The following is a 16370-nucleotide window of genomic DNA, read 5'->3' on the forward strand; positions in this document are numbered from 1 at the left end:
TGAATCAGCGCGTTTTTTTACGCGGATTTTCGAATCAACGCGGTTTTTTTTACGAGGTACGTATCCCCGCGTAAAAAAATTATGACTGTATTTGCGGAAAAAACTAGTGATACCAAATGTGCAGATTTGTTTGCAAAACGCAGATTTTTGGAGTCCGTGTGCATATATTTATTGATTTGCAGATATTAGTAGTTTTTCCACGGTTTCTGCAGATTTTTGTCAAAGTCTCCTTATATTTGCGCAGATTTTCTTAAAATGTGTGCAGATTTTTACAGGCTTTTGCCTGCGCAAGCGATTTTTTTCGGATCACGGATAGATTTTTTTTTTCAGATTTCGAGCACATTTTTTCGGTTTTTCGAGCAGTTGCAGACATTTTTCAAAAACATCTGGCATCTCTAAAAAAATACTGGAATAAATGTGGCAACCCTGGCGCTGTGCAATAAAGGAGCAGCGCCGCAGAATAATGATCAAAACAAACGGGGAATTTACTCTGCCGCGTTTTCCTCAAAAGCGCGATTTTAACTTCGAAGTTAATCCTTAAGTTTTACATCGTCGATCGATTCGTTATTTTTACATTATTACCTCCATTATGAGCGGTACAAACGATAAGAGGGAATTTTACTTATCGTTGAACGAACTTGTGTGCTTACCTCAATGCTTGGTAGGACAAAACATTTTAATTGACCTGCGGAACGAGACATCGGTGGCCGGTAAAATCACGGATGTTGATGGGTAAGTCAACATTTGTGTCATGAATCATTACTCTTCATTGAAATTCTCTTTTAGATATATGAACATTTCTATGAAGAATGTGGTGTACATAGACGAGCTAGGCAAACATTTTCAGCTGGAAGAATACATGATATATCCCAGATGCATTCGATACATCCACATTCCGGAATTGGTAAATATACTTTTGTTTTTCGAATCCAATTGGTTAATCTCTATCAAAATGCTTACTGCTAATGTGCTGCTAATCAATACACGGCACGGCAGAGAAAAAACTTTGGCGTTTGATTATCAGTTTGTCATTGATTTTAATACCTATAGCTTTTGATTTGGACATGGTAATGCCGGTACAACAAACCCGAATTAGGCGCTGAAAATAGTATTTGGAGAAATTGCAGTTTAATGTCTAATCACTCACACATTGACCATACTTGACCTTATCTGCAATTCGTCGCTAACATGTTAAAAATAGGATCAGAATAATGTCCTGATATGTATTATCGACACAGAATTCATTTTTGATAACTATGCACTCAGTTACTTCGGTCAAATTATAATGTTTCACATTGTATTTTCATGATTAGTGAATCTATTTTTTTTTTTTTCGAAATAGTAGAATAACAATCTGCTGGTCTCTACTAAATTTAAAATACTTTCAACTCATAAAAAATATATTCATTAATACGTTTCTTATTAGGTACTCTGACTTTAAGTTTTGAATGTTTCTGAAATAGCATCTTGGAAATATTATGATAACCTAATGCTTTCGTTAAACATTTCAATACATAATAAAATTCAAATATCAGTTTACTGATATTCTCCGTTCTCGAGTGTACGAAATCATAGATGTACATGTAAAGCATTTCAAACTAATACATTTGAAAATTTATAAAGAGTGACTCTAAGTATCTAAATGTTTAGAAATAGTTAATTCGTTTCAAATTGCTTTTTGGCAACAAACACTAAGCTAATTTATGCAACAGTTTTGCTCGACGTTTGCGACATAAACCACAACCCTGTTCCGTTTATGGTGACAATAATCGCGAAGTCGTTCGACTTCTGCATTAGCACGCAACATTTCTGGCTGTCAATGTATGTGTCACTGTCATCTCTTATTTTCTATTCATGCTGTGCAGTATAGCGAGTAAAACACACAGCAACCACCCGCTTGATACACAATCTTACTTTTTTAATAGTGCCGTAGTGAATATACAAAGTGGTTTAGTGCTTAGTATCTAGTAATAAATCAGTCTACTCTAAGTTATTCTATCTAGGGACGACCTCGGGTACTTTGTAATGTAAGGAATGCTAATCATAACCAGTGTTGTTCATATTGTGTTGTCCACATCAAAAAGGGGTGTCTGTGAAAAGTGATCGATCAATATTTTGATAACAGCTGCTGTAAACAAGGAGCGACCGTGATGCTTGTATTAACAAACCTCCACAGGCAGGATTATTGTTTTGAAAATGAGCGAAGCAAATCACTGCTGAAAATCCTTGAGACTTAAATGAAAAATTAAGTGTGTTTAGGCATCTAGCCAAGGATTAACAGATGCAGCGAGACGTGAGTGCTGTGGTCATCAAGTAAAAAGTTTAGTAATGAGCTGAGGATGAATAATTCGTGGGTAATAAAACACAATAATTGAAGAATCCGAAGAAATCTCAGTCAAAAACAGCTCACAGGTTACGTAAAATAAGTATAACAAAACATAGGGAGTGTGTGTTCTTGATGCGTTGCTTCTAACGTTTTAAATATATTAAAAAATTCTAATTGATTATCATAAACGTGTGCCACAGCGTGCACAACATGCATCTATTAAACCTAACATTGTTTAATCAATATGCAAAACAGCTACAACCCAAAAAATTAATATATCAAATTCTTGCATCTTTTATAAGTAGTTTATGTACTGTACTGAAAAACAAAAGAATAAAAACGTTTTTTAACAACGTTAATCTATTTTGTTAAATTGAAGTATGGTAAATTAGTGAAGAAAAAGTTAATTAAATTGAAGTTAGGTTTATGCTTTTTGCAATTCGCTCACAATACATGCCTTTATCATCAAGACACATTCAGAGATAATAACTACTGTTTAAATATTTTTTGCAGTCTTCGTTCTCCCATCAGTGTTGAGCCAAGTCGAAGCACCAACACATAGTTGAACTTGAAACTGACTTCAGCCTCAGTTGGATGGTGTTAGTCTGTTAGTTGTTGGCATACTCATCGAGTTTCGTCAACAATTATGGGATCGAAAGCAGTGAAAACGTCAGTTTTGCTGCGACTGAGCTCGCGTGTGTTCTGGCCCACTGCTACCGCCGCTAATTCGGTGAATAGTGCGTTCAATTCGCTGTTATTCTCCGGTGGGATAAAATCGCGCCAACCAGCCGCAAACTCGGTATTAACTCCAAAGTGCGTTCGATACTATTCACGCTATTCAGCTAATAGAATCATGACCGGTGCTGATACATTTAGATTCTCAGACTACGACTGTGTAGGCCTCGATTTAGATAACACTTTACTACGATATCATATAGGAAATGTGATAGAGCTGGAATATGAGATCATGTCTAGATATTTAGTAGAGCAGCGAGGATATCCTGGTCGATACTTGCTACAACCACTGGATGTGGACTTCCTGCAAAAAGGGCTGGTCATAGATTTTCAGCGAGGAAACATCCTGAAATTAGGCCCTGATGGAACCATTCATCAGGCTGCACATGGAACGAAAAAAATGGCCGAAGCGGAAATAATCGCCTATTACGGTGATGAAAAACGGTGGTCTATTACGACGGAATACTGTGAAAATATGCTAGTGGCATGGAACGGCCCTTTATCCGGAAAGATTCGAACTGTGTTAGATTATTTCGATATTTGTGCGACACTACTATTTGGTAGAATCATAGACACGTTAGACGAAGATGCTCACGAACGTATAGGGCACTACAATGTATGGCCAGACGTGCTCGATGCCTTGGTCAGTATGTACTCGAGAGAACATTTTGGCCAAAACGTCGGAGGCTACTTCGAAGCGCTGAAAAACCATCCGGATAAATATTTGCAAAAAGCATCACCAAAACTAATTTCATGGCTGAGAGAACTAAGAAAAGCAAAAACCACCTTCCTTATCACTGGATCGCATATGGATTTTGCTAACTTCACGGCTTCCTACGCTCTTGGGCCTGACTGGCCAGAACTATTCGACGTCGTAGTTGGATTCGCCAAGAAACCCGGTTTTTTTTTTGGTGCAAAGCCCTTTGTTCGACTGGAAGGCACTACTGAAACAGAGCCACTGACACCCTCCCAGCTGGAGCGAAATCACATGTATTCACAGGGCAATTGGCGAGATCTGACAGTCCTATTGCAGCGTCTGTCGCACAAACAGAATCCTCGATATCTTTACGTAGGGGACAATCTTATTCAAGATGTTTACACACCGTCCAAATTTACCAAAGCTGATACGATAGCAATCGTCGAAGAAATGACGGCAGAAGGGATGAAGGGCAACCCACTCAGGCATCCAGATGCACTCTATCTGCAGTCCGACTTCTGGGGCTCCTATTTCGTGGCCAATGCAAATCCTCGATGCCAAGAGGAACCATCGTTATGGGCTGACCTTATCAAGCGACATGCTCGTATTTGTGTACCCACCATGGATGAAATTATCCAATATCCACTAGATCACAGTTTCAACAGTTTTACCGAAAGCTTAGCTTGTGTCGATGGTTACTATCCGGCGGAGCCGATGAAACTGGTCAATTAGAATTAGAAGTTTGTTAAGTTTGTTGGAAAATGCATGTAGAATCGGTTAAGGTACATTGATTGATTACAGTGAGAAAAGTTAAATTGTTATCCGCCTGACCTTTATTTGACCTATCGAGTATCGACCAGAGCTGGTAGCAGTTTGTTTTTGTGAAGGGAGAGCAGTAAAACAATTGATCTTTCGGAAGTAAGGGCGATTTTGTTTACACATTTATATATAGAAGCTTTGCATACAGTCGGATTGACGCTTAAAAATAGTTTACAGGCGAAAATGAAACCAAATTGTGCATTCTAAACGCAGCTAGAATTTTGTCGTGCTGTACAATGCAGTTGCTGGGTGTTGAAAATATATGTACACGTACTCAAAAGCCTCAACGGTTCGATGAATTTCATATAGTGTATGTTTTTCTATGTTCAAATTCGAGTAGATCTATTTTGTTAATGTTATATTCTAATGTATTGAGTAACTCCAGAAAATTAACACAATGCACAAATTTTAAATTGCCTGAGGAGGTTAATAAAAACGAAAGGACAAGAATTCGTTAATAAATCTAGCATTTATTTCTGTGTATTGAAGCTTTTTAGCAAACTATCCAGTTAAATTAAACGAGATTTTGAGAAAAATATATGGTGATATATGGCTTTATCCCAGGGCATAACCCTGGTTTTATTACTTATTTAAAAATGTAAACAGATTTTATAACATAGGTTTTTAATTGTTAATTTAAACTTTTTAAATGTTCTGGGTTAAATGGCTCGTTCGAGTAACGTTTACGTAAGTCCACGCTGAGTGGATAACAATGATCAAATTAATGCAAAGAGAAGTAATCTCTAGTCGACGCCGGAACCCATTGTTGGTTTTTGTGATTAGCAATGCACGTTGTCATTCGTTTTGCATATGGTAGATTCACACAGTAGAGCAAAGTGGTGAAAGTAAATCAATTTATTACCACTCTCCAATAAAACTAATATTAGGAGCACTGTAATGCACAAAATTTTTGACTTTTTTGAGCATATAGAAAAAGCGAAAGTAAACCAATAATGTTTCAATGTAAGCTTAATAAGCAAATACAGGAACTCAATATTCCCACAAAAACGTAGCTAAAAAATCAGATAAATCCACGTAAATACCCTTCTCTAATCACATCTCGTTGATTCCTATTCGTTACAAGAGATAAAAAGCCAATGATACATTTGCTATTTGTTGCTATGCATCCGCTTATTGTTTTAGTAAGAGCGACGACTAAATATTTGAAGTATTTGATAAGCGCTAGTTAGCATTCAGAATGATGTCTCCGCATCGTAATGAGCAGTACAGTAGTGCATCGAAACTGAAGTCACGGTTTCGAGTGCTTAGTTGAGATTGACAATAAATAATTTATAGCTGAAGTGTGTACTATTCCCTTGCCCTATCAATTTTCTTTTCAAAAGACCCTACTCACTATTGATGAATATTAGCTCTCAAAGAGCCCTAGAGAATACCTACTGTAATTATTTTAGATAATCATAGCAATGCAATTGTTCATAGTGATCTTCTTAGTGTTCAGATCATACTCAATGAGATAATCAAAAATGAGTGAGCAACTCAATTTGTGCAAATAAACCGTTTTTGTCAACCTGTCTCAATTTCCGTCTTTGTATCTTATAGCAGATGATGACAACTTTCTTTCGATGTTCGATGTAGGACTACGCCTGTCTTGACTAGAATAGCTACTTCAACTGGAGATTTTTGTCGGCGAGCGGAAGGGATAGTATTGGCTTGCTTACACAAGATAAAAGCTTAATATCATAACTTTATAGCTTCGTGATTTTTCTTGCTGGGCAAGACAATTACAAAAGCAACCATGATGAAAATGATAAAATGAATCATTCACAGTAGGGACAGCTATGATACGCTTGTCCACAGAAGCCGCATCATATTCGTACAAAAGTATCGGAGAATTGTATTCTTGTTATAAATGTAAGAGATACCTTAATTATTGAAAAGGACAAATATTGTTGATCGCTGTTTTGAACTTAAGCCCTTTTCAGATTAGGTAATTTAGAACTTTCTACAGTGCCAACTCATATAGTTGCATACCGCAGTTGCATCAGTATCAAAACAAAACAATTCGTTCTACTACAAGCCTACATTTGTACACAATTATTTTTATATGTACAGATAACTATCATACCAGCATTGGAGGAGCATATCGCAAAGATGTCCGGCAGAAAATCCAAACAACCCGTCAAGATGACACTAAAAAAGAGGCGTGCTCAACGTAACCAGCTGCAAACGTTAGCGGAGAACCAGATGATGAAAAGTTCCAGCGATCTGTGAATTTACGCGTAGGATAAATCACACTCTAAATTTTAAGGTAAATAAAAATGAATACAAAGTATATTTAGGATAGATTTTTACGAATAGAGAATTTTTTCTCAAGAACGGAAGGGAAAATTACACTGTTCTGTGAAGTTTAAAGCAACTTCAGTCACTGAAAAAAGGTGATCGTTTCGTACGAAAAATGGATACGGCCGTAAACAAGTGTAGGAGGGTTTGGCGCGTACCTTCAAGATATGATTTAAGACAACCAGTTGTAGTCTTATTCTCGTTCGAATCAAATTCATACGAAAGTTTTACCAATTTTTGACTCAATATCCGTTCGAATTTTAAAAGCGAACCAGCTCAAAAGCTGAGTCTTTTTATTAAAATTATAGAAAAAAAACTCATTCAAATCCACCTTTTCATACCAACATCGGATACGGCATTTAGTAGAATTTCGTTCTCACAAATCTAAAAGTTCTTTGTTCGCAAAAGCCTCAAGCAACTTTATTGTGTTCGGATTGTTGCGTTCTATCGGCATTGTATGGCAGCATGTGACTCCCGACGAAACTGGAGAGAGGCACCAGAGGAGGTGGTTCAGTCTTACTGTAGTTGAACTGTGAGACTGTTTTGACGTCGGTTTGCTTCACCATTACTTTGGGAAAGAAGGCCAGCGGTGGTGGATCATTTGACGGCACGGTTATTCGCAGCTGATCATTCTGTACCGAAACAGGTTCGAAACTACTTACGTGCTCTGTCACGGCGGGCATCATTTCTGGTACTGTTGAAGGCACTTTCTTCAGTGGAATAGTGCCCGCGGTGGTCGTTGGAATTGTGTCTGTGATTATTGCATCATTAATGCAATGGCTACATAATTGCAGAAATTGAAGGGGATTTCGCAGATGAACCGCCGTCTTAATCCACATCTGAGTTGCATTGCCAATGACAGTCTCCTGTACCTGTTGAATTTTCTTCATCGGCTTCGACTGTTTCTCAGATTGAGTTCGTTTGTTCCTTTTGCTCAACTTCACGTAGTGTTTGGTCGCAAGTTGGGTAAGGATTTCCAGCACTCGCCATATTGAAATGCGCTGATCAAGGCCCTCCTGGCTTTCGAAATCTTTGAGAAAGTTTTTGATTTGACAGCTTACGCTATGGCGTTGCCCGAATAGAGACAGTCTTTTTACGCCTATTGCGCCTAACCATGATTGCTCCACATAATCACAAAGTCGACAAAATCCATGCGTAAAAATCTGAAAGAATTTGAAACAAAAATTTTACTAAATTTTTAATTAGTATAGGAAAAAATTTACATTTTTCTCATTCATCCATTTTTTCAATGCCTCAAGTCCAGGTGTCATATAGTTTGCTGGAAGCAACGGCACAACCAGTAACATCCGTAATCCGCTGCAAGGATGGCCCTTTGCTGTTTCACGACTAAGACCTAATTGCCGCATACGATTGAGCACTGCGGTTGTATAATGATGCCAGTACACCTTAACCGTTGCTTCGGGAAACGTGATTTCCAACGCATTATGCATCACGTCATTGGCTTCGGTTAAGATAATACTGGGAGAAATCGACGCTCCTAGTTGCTCGCGTATGTATGCAAAAACAGCAGCAAAGCCAGAATGAGATTTTTCCGTCATAATGGAATAGAATATAGGAGTGCAGAGAGTCTGTCGGAAAACTAATCCTATTAACAGATAATACTTGGAAGTGGAATTCGGTTCCAATGCAAAACTGCAATCGACGTAAAGTTCATCGACTTTACCAACCATCTCAATGGTTTTATAATGCCATAAAACCAAACAGGTAGTACTTTCTAGAGTGATCATAGTTTGGTAGAAGTCATCCCGATTGTTTCCGCTATGTATCCGAAAGAGGTCGGAACTTTCTAAAATTTCCTTCAACTCTTCGATACTGCTTGGCTCCTGAGGATGCTGTTTTCGACGTGCTTTTCTCATACAAGATTCAGCTTGCGAAAAAGTGTATAACAGGGAAGCATCTGAGTGTCTATTTGTAGCTTCCTCAAGATAAATGACATGCAGATCGGTACTTTCACGAGCAGCACGCTGCGTAAGCACTTTCCGGAAGCGATCCACAATCACTCTATCCGCTTCCGGAGGATGATTGTGTGCAGTAGTATTTCGTATGACTCCATCTTCGTCGACAACACATCGACCAGGACAACTGGTTTTGTACCGACAGCAACGGTAGTAGCTAAAATTGGTAATTAATATATTACGAAATGGTCTTTTGTACCGCTATGTTTTCAAATGAGAGCCATTAGGAGGATTTTCTTTTGAAAACAAGTTTTGATTTACATATTAATCTCTATATAATGTTCACTTTTTATTTGACATAGTACAATATTGCTGAAAAAATACTTACCCTGAAGTGCCCTTTTTATAGGCGAGCCAGTATTTGTACCCATTCGCATACATTTTATATCTATACAAAAAATCGTTAACAACTATAAAACGCAGCACAAAGATATTGTTTTATGTTTAAAAAAGTACATCACAGTGCATTTGGACTTTACCAATATGAAAAAATAACAAGCTTCGTGATCACTAATGTCATATACAAAAACAATTTATGGTAACAAACGTGTTTCACTTGCTGCTGCAGCTTTTTGTTTTGCAAGATAATATATTAAGAGGTGCGCATAGTGAAACATGAAGGGCCGTGCCGAAGTGGTAGCACCAGGACTATGCTATCGCTGTCAAATCTCATATATTTGCAGTGTACCCAACATCTCAATGGTCCGCTGACACTAGCGGTACCCGGAAAATTGGCAGTTTACTCTGAAGGGAAAAATCTTCGGGCAACTGCTCCTATGTTGGCCTTATCTATCGATGAGAAAATAAAACTAAGAGCGATCAAATTTATCAATTTGATCACGTAGTGCAGCGCTTCTCAACCTTTTTTTCTCCGCGTACCCCTTGGCGATATTTTTCATATCGAATGTACCCCCTGGTTTGAAATGTTCTCGCAGAGTGGGAGAGAGTAGTGGTAAATCATGTTGTGGTAGTCTAGTTAAGGTTGCAAATTGAACTATGGTTTATTTGATTGCTACAGTCATGTTTAAAGAGCAAGATTGAACAACAAAATAAATATTATAAAGAAAAATTGCTTCGTCCGCCATTACCGATTTTTCCTTCGCGTACCCCCTGAAGGCTTTCGAGTACCCCCAGGGGTACGCATACCCCAGGTTGAGAAACGCTGTCGTAGTGTGTATGGAACGGTATTTAATAAGTGAACTGTTATTTATACTGTTTTTTTTTCAATTCACAGGCTGTAGTATAAACACAAATAATGTGTAATAACTTTTGTTCTACATACATTTGTTTCAGCTGTATTCTTCCCAATAACAGAAGTGAATTCTCTAGTATTTTAGATGAAATGTATGAACGATGAAACAGTATATAAATGTTTGTACACAAATGCCGCCATATTGCTAATGATGTTCGATACATGATTTCTAGTAGATGTCATCCTCCTGGGTAGCACAGAGAACAGACGTTCATCTTATTTTCAAAGGATGTGTAAAAACTTGCAACCGTCGCACATAGGAGTATTTGAACCAAAAAGCTGGCCAAAAGTCCAATTCGCTCTATTTTGGAAGTAATTGGATCTATTTACATCAAAAACGTGTTATTTTCGTAAAAACCAATAAAACTAGAGAAAGTACAAAACAAGGTGACATCCATTAAGTACGTCACGCAAATTTAGCTGAGCTTAGCTTAGCTTGACTGACTGCACATATCAATGGTTGCACTCCGTGATTGATCCGAATCAGTAAAATTGTACAGTGAATCAACTGAATGGGGTTGGGAGTGACCGACCATTCTCATTGTACAAGTTTTAGTGACTCAATACTTTAAAGGATCAATAACGACGCCGGCCACGTCCTTGCAATCAGGTGGGAAGAAGTAAGGGATGTTAGTGTGACCCTTGCTATTTGGAGACCGTGTTTACCTCTGCATCTCCACAAAGGTCACAGGAAGGAGGTTTTTGTTAGTAGGGGAGGGCTCGTTGGATCAGGATTCACTTTGATAAGTGATGCGATCATACATATAACTCCTATCCGTCTATTAAGCTATTTTCGGTTTATTCTATAGTCAGCCGGCTGACTAGAGAAACTCAATCAGCTTATTTATATCTGGTACCGATTTAGACCAAGAGACATTACCAATGCCTTTGGGGCCGCCTGTGCGCATGGTTCATTTCAATGGAGCACAAAATTGACCGATTTTTACAATATAATGTTATTGGAGCCACGCATATACGTCTACACGATGTGAATCTGATTTAAACCAATAAACCACAAGAAGGCCAATCACGAGTATCAGAAACGCAGAAATGCACGTCGATAAACGCGACCCTTTCAAAGGTATACTTTGCATTAAGTACGTCACGCAAATTTTGATCAAAACTCATTTTCACGTTTTGTCATACATTAATGACCCTTTTTTTCAAAGGTGGCGAGGAAATCTGCAAACAGACACCTGAGAAGAGAACTCAGGGTGTGGGGATGAGACTAGGGGAGAGATGCTGGGGTAGTTACACTCCCCCAGACACCTACTGATCCCTGTCCCGACCCACTAAAACCCCTCCAGTCTCCAGCCCTGGTCTTCCCGGAACGACGGTTAAGTATTACGTCGGAAAGTGGCTTTTGTGCGTGATGCACCCTCTTTACTCTTATAACCTCCTAGCTAACTACCTGGAGACTGGGAGTTAGCTACCACTGGCGTGTTGGTGATTGACCCGCCACACACGTTGTAGCTCCAGGACAATCTGGGAGGCGGCCGCACAGGCCGCGTCCCAGATGTCCGGGTCGTCGCACATCCTCCGGACAAGATTGGCCGGAGTAGTACCAGGCCCGCTCACAGCCATCATGTTGCTCCTCGCTCTTACTGAACGGGAGCATACGAAGAAGACATGCTCTGCAGTCTCCTCCTCTTCCACGCACTCGCACATTAATGACCCCTGCCAGGAGAAGTACGTCAAGTCATGACACACCTCCAATATAAAATCTAATGATATCCGGACTACTTCATGATTAGGGCGAATCTTACAATGACTATAAAACTCAAAAAAGACAAACAAAGTTTTCTTTCAAATATTCAAAACCTTAATAACTGTGGAACAATATATTTGTCATCCAAATACTCTGATGGAAGCAAAATTGTTCTAGCTTTGTACATGGTAAACCTAAAATCTGAATTTCAGTCGCTTTACATTGTATATTCGAGAATTTAAAGTTTCGCCCTTTACTATGCGCCTTATTTTGATTTGCTCGACAGTATCGCCCTTTACTATGCGCCTTATTTTCATTTGCTCGACAGTATCGCCCTTTACTTTACGCCGTGTTTACGTTATTGTACTGGAATACGCCCTTTGCTTTTAATGTTTATTTTCTTGACAACTTTGATTTTGCCCATTCATCAAGACGAAGTCAAGTTTCGCCTTTTACCAACGTAAACAACAAAAAGGGCGTATTCCTCATTCTATTTCGTTTTGATATAAAGTACATTTCGCACTTAACAAACATCGTACTTTTTCATAGTTAGAAAAGAGATACATTATTTTTTCGAAGTTTGAAGGTAGATAGTAGCTCACTTCATACGTTTTCGGTAAAATCTCTATTTGTTTAAAGTTTGTTAGATTCGCCCCAATCACGAAGTAGTCCGGATATGACAATTGCTTTAAATTCGCTTACTGTATTTTTAGTGTCTTTTTACACATGATCTTTGACAAAGTTTCACCAATTTTTATATAAATCTTCATTTATCAAAATGTCAATAAAATAAAAAAGAGGAACCAGGAGGAAGATTTTTCTTTCCGTATATATTAGGTAGGCTTTGACCTTTCTGTTAATAAATAAAGTTTAATAAAGTTATGACGGGACTTACCTGGAAGGTTACTAAATCATAAAATTAATTTTACAATATTATGGATTTTTCGCGGTCGGCTTCCACTATCACTTTTTTCGTAAACAATCTGGGATTATTTTATGCATTTAACGTTTTAAATATTGCAAAACATTCTCCTTATGTTGTACATTATGTCCCGTGATGCTCCCGCTACATGGCGCTTGCGTCACTGAAAAACCAAGCACTGATATCGAAAAAATATCGAAACGGCAATATTTTTTTGCATTGCAAGTGGGGCACCGCAAGACAGATGTCGTCAGTGTATAAACATTTCGATTCACATTTTTAAACACGATTTCCAGTTTTTTATATGAACATAAATGTCTGTTGTCTGTGGTGCAAAAAAATGATGCAACAAATTGTTGAAAGGGATGACTGATTCTGCCTGTTTGAACGAAAAACCGAAAATCTTATTTCGTTTTAAACTGATATGTACTACGCAGGAAATATTCCCGATATAAAGCATTTTCAAAATTCATTTACCTATAGAGCTATATTGAAATACATTTTCATAAAATCCAACAGAAAACAGATCACGATTGAGGTGAAACTGTGGTGAGGCCACAAATGGATGTTGTTAACAGCTTCGTTCGAATCGTGCATGGGTTTTAGCAAGAAAATAGTTACACGTTATCAAAAAACGTGTATCTAATTTTTAGTGAAGTTTCTTCCTCCCACGGGTAATACATATTACGTTTCCTGTGACAACGCTATTTTACGTTTGCTTCACCACAATAACGCGAAATTTTTTAGTTATAACAATACTTATTGCTAAAAGTTGCTTTCCCGAAAAAAAGTACGATGTATTTCTAGTGTAAGCTTGCAAACGATTTTTGTCATTACCATGTTTTAACAACATGAATGTCTGTTCTCTGTGACCGACTTTGTGCCTATGAAAATTCGAAGTGGTGGCTTCAATTTGTGGCTTCAACACAATTTTATCTCAAAAATATTGAAAATTTATTCACAGACTAACAGACGCAACACTGCCACAAAAAACAATCTTTTTAAATTTTTCAATCTATAGCGACAACAGTGTTCGGGGAGCTGTCATGCAATCTCATACATATTTTGTGGTTTCCGATTTGACACATGTACGTACGCTAGCGCTGATGTCAAAAAACAATACATAGAGCGAACACGGCAACAGATGGTGCTCATGTTACTAACGTAGAGTACTGGTGTTATCCGAACGATGATTTTATTGAAAATTTAATTAATGTATTATGGTTGTTAGTGGTTAGTGTGATTTATCCTAGGGAGAAAGTGAACTAACCAGGATCTAGTTCTTTTGTCTTTACTGTGAGTAAAGTGTGAGCTGTTGACTTTATCATTAACATACAAAATGTCATAACTGAGTAACATTTATTCAGTTTATTTGGTTTACGCTTTACTCACTTTTCATTCAAGCGGTGAGTGAGCTGAATAAAGGTTTGAGGTATCGCTAGAAAAGCTTGCTCCACTCAGTTTAGAGATAGTACAGCCGAAATTCGTTGGTTGGAACACGACTGCCACCCAACTAGCGAATCGTGTTCGTTAGTTAGATGAATTGACAACTGGGCAAATTTTCCAAAGGGGAGCGCCGATTGTTTATTTTCTTCCTGCTTTGAAAAGTTTTTCTAATTTCATTGCGGTAAAACTATGTCAAAGGAAATGAACTTTGCTCATCTGTCTTGCTGCTGTAGTAAATATTTTATGTATTTGGTCATTACTCTTCCATACAAAAAATCCAACGAGAAGCCAAATGATGAAGCGCAAGCACATCACTAGGGACGTTGCGATACCATTAAACATCGATACTTAGGATCGATACCTGTATCGAGAGCAAGTACTGATATTCCAATAGTATCGAGGCTAATGTATCGATACCTAAATGTATCGTTGTGCGATACCAGTTCATTCAAAATATATGTCATAATTCTTTTTTATTATTTATTTTATTTTATTATTTAATATATATTTAAACCATTTATATAGATCATTTTACGAGACGTTTCTGAACTCAATCTATGAATGAAATTTTGACAGAAAGCTCTAAACCGCTGACATAACGCACGTAAAAGCAACATCAACAGCAGAATACGTGACACCCGTCAGTTCGTAAAATGGTCTATAAATTTACTGAATCTAGAAACACCAGCTTCGGCAGAAACTTAGGGACCATACTTAAATGACGTAGCATTTATGGGGGGAGGGGGAATATCATCATTTTGTGACGAGGGGGGATGGGGGGGTTGTAGTAAAATCGACGTAGCATTTTTTTTAAAGACTAATTTTTTTGCAGGAAAAATGTATTCTAAAAATACACTAAAACATCGCGAGATCTGTCGAAATGTTTTTATCTGTGGCATTCTGAAATCTTCTAAAAGCTCTGCTACATAAACAATCACTTGGATTTCCAAACACACAATCTGTTTTGAATACAAAAATCGTTACTTTTTTGTGGCTATTAGGGTAGGGAACATATTCTAAGCAGCTTCAGAAACCGCCTGTGTATTTAGACGAAATACTCGAAATGTATTGGGTGAAATTCAAACAGTAGTATATCAATATGTTCTCTATCGTTTTGTCTGTCAGAACTTGTTGTCAGATTGTAAAACTAAGTTAGCAAACTTTAACAAGAATCAATCAAAGTTACCAATCGAGGGACACTATTTCAATCACCCCGAACCTATTTTAAGCAGTTTCCATATGTTTTGCAAGCATTTTTTTCAGCAGCCGAAGTGGCTCCTGAATGGCTGCAATATAGGTCGATTTGTTTCAAATGATATTTCCGGAGTGATTTGCGATAAGGGCGCAACTAACAAAAGATAAACATTGAGGAATATCAGTTTGAAAATTTGCAAGTACATTTTCAAATCGTAATTTCAAAGGAAGTGACTAACATTAACATCAATACCAAAAATCGACGTAAAATAAACCTGGATTATAGTTTCCTAACAATACTACATTAAATTTGTGCGTTTATGGCTTAAATCTGCGCTTTTCTTCTAACCTTCTCCTAATGAGCCTTAAAGCATTCTGACAACGAGATTCGCCCACCTCTATTTCGCCTTAAAGCATTCTGACAACGAGATACGCCCATCTTTCTTTCGCCTTGTTTTTATTTTTTCTTCAGTTGCGCCTCTTTAAATGCGCCTTTATTTTGAAAACAAAAGTTGATCCGCCCTTTACTGTCGCCTGTTTACGAAATATTTCGCAAATAAGCCCGTTGCTTCAAAACAATGTAAAGGGCCTAGTTCCAAAGCATCTTTTGTTTTGGGTAAACTGTTTTATCGCCCTTTACTAAAAACTTGATTTAAATAATTTTATCGATTTATACAAAAGAAAGGATTCTTGCCATGAATTGTGTGAGTCTTTTCGAAACCAATGGTGCAATAAAACGATTTGTTTACATTTTGTTAGTTGCGCCCTAAACGCGATTCACTCCGGATTTGTTCACAGATTTCTTTGTGATTAACGGTATTTCTTATATTCGTAAGACAGCTAGACAATCAAAGTTTTTGTTTCCATCATTGAAATTGCCGATATTGATCAAAGTGCAGGAGTTTTAGGCCTGTTTTCTGCGACTGATTAAAAAAGGCGCTACTGCTTAAGCCGTTCCTCACCCTAATAGTGAAAATTACAAGATACTCGTTTC

The 16370-nt window shown here is 37.7% G+C and overlaps 2 protein-coding genes across 6 annotated transcripts; one reads left to right on the plus strand and one right to left on the minus strand.

Annotated features, from left to right (window-relative positions):
* Positions 1-1843: 1843 nt before the first annotated feature.
* On the plus strand, positions 1844-6870 carry LOC129730797 (5'-nucleotidase domain-containing protein 1). Of its 5 annotated transcripts, none has more exons than XM_055690369.1 (3): positions 1844-2412; positions 2840-6525; positions 6651-6870. In XM_055690369.1, the coding sequence occupies exon 2, from the start codon at positions 2973-2975 to the stop codon at positions 4488-4490; it is 1518 nt and encodes a 505-aa protein (XP_055546344.1). In that variant the 5' UTR covers positions 1844-2412; positions 2840-2972; the 3' UTR covers positions 4491-6525; positions 6651-6870. The 5 variants fall into 5 exon arrangements, with proteins under 5 accessions (XP_055546344.1, XP_055546345.1, XP_055546346.1 ...); XM_055690370.1 differs by having other exon boundaries at positions 1844-2354; XM_055690371.1 differs by having other exon boundaries at positions 1844-2320.
* Positions 6871-7255: 385 nt separating this feature from the next.
* On the minus strand, positions 7256-9375 carry LOC129729338 (uncharacterized). The gene is made up of 3 exons (XM_055687850.1): positions 9183-9375; positions 8102-9011; positions 7256-8041 (listed from the first exon to the last, which is right to left on the minus strand). The coding sequence occupies exons 1-3, from the start codon at positions 9233-9235 to the stop codon at positions 7289-7291; spliced, it is 1716 nt and encodes a 571-aa protein (XP_055543825.1). The 5' UTR covers positions 9236-9375; the 3' UTR covers positions 7256-7288.
* Between the last annotated feature and the right edge of the window lie 6995 nt (positions 9376-16370).

This window comes from Wyeomyia smithii, chromosome 3 (assembly GCF_029784165.1).
Source record: "Wyeomyia smithii strain HCP4-BCI-WySm-NY-G18 chromosome 3, ASM2978416v1, whole genome shotgun sequence".
Lineage (NCBI taxonomy): Eukaryota > Metazoa > Arthropoda > Insecta > Diptera > Culicidae > Wyeomyia > Wyeomyia smithii.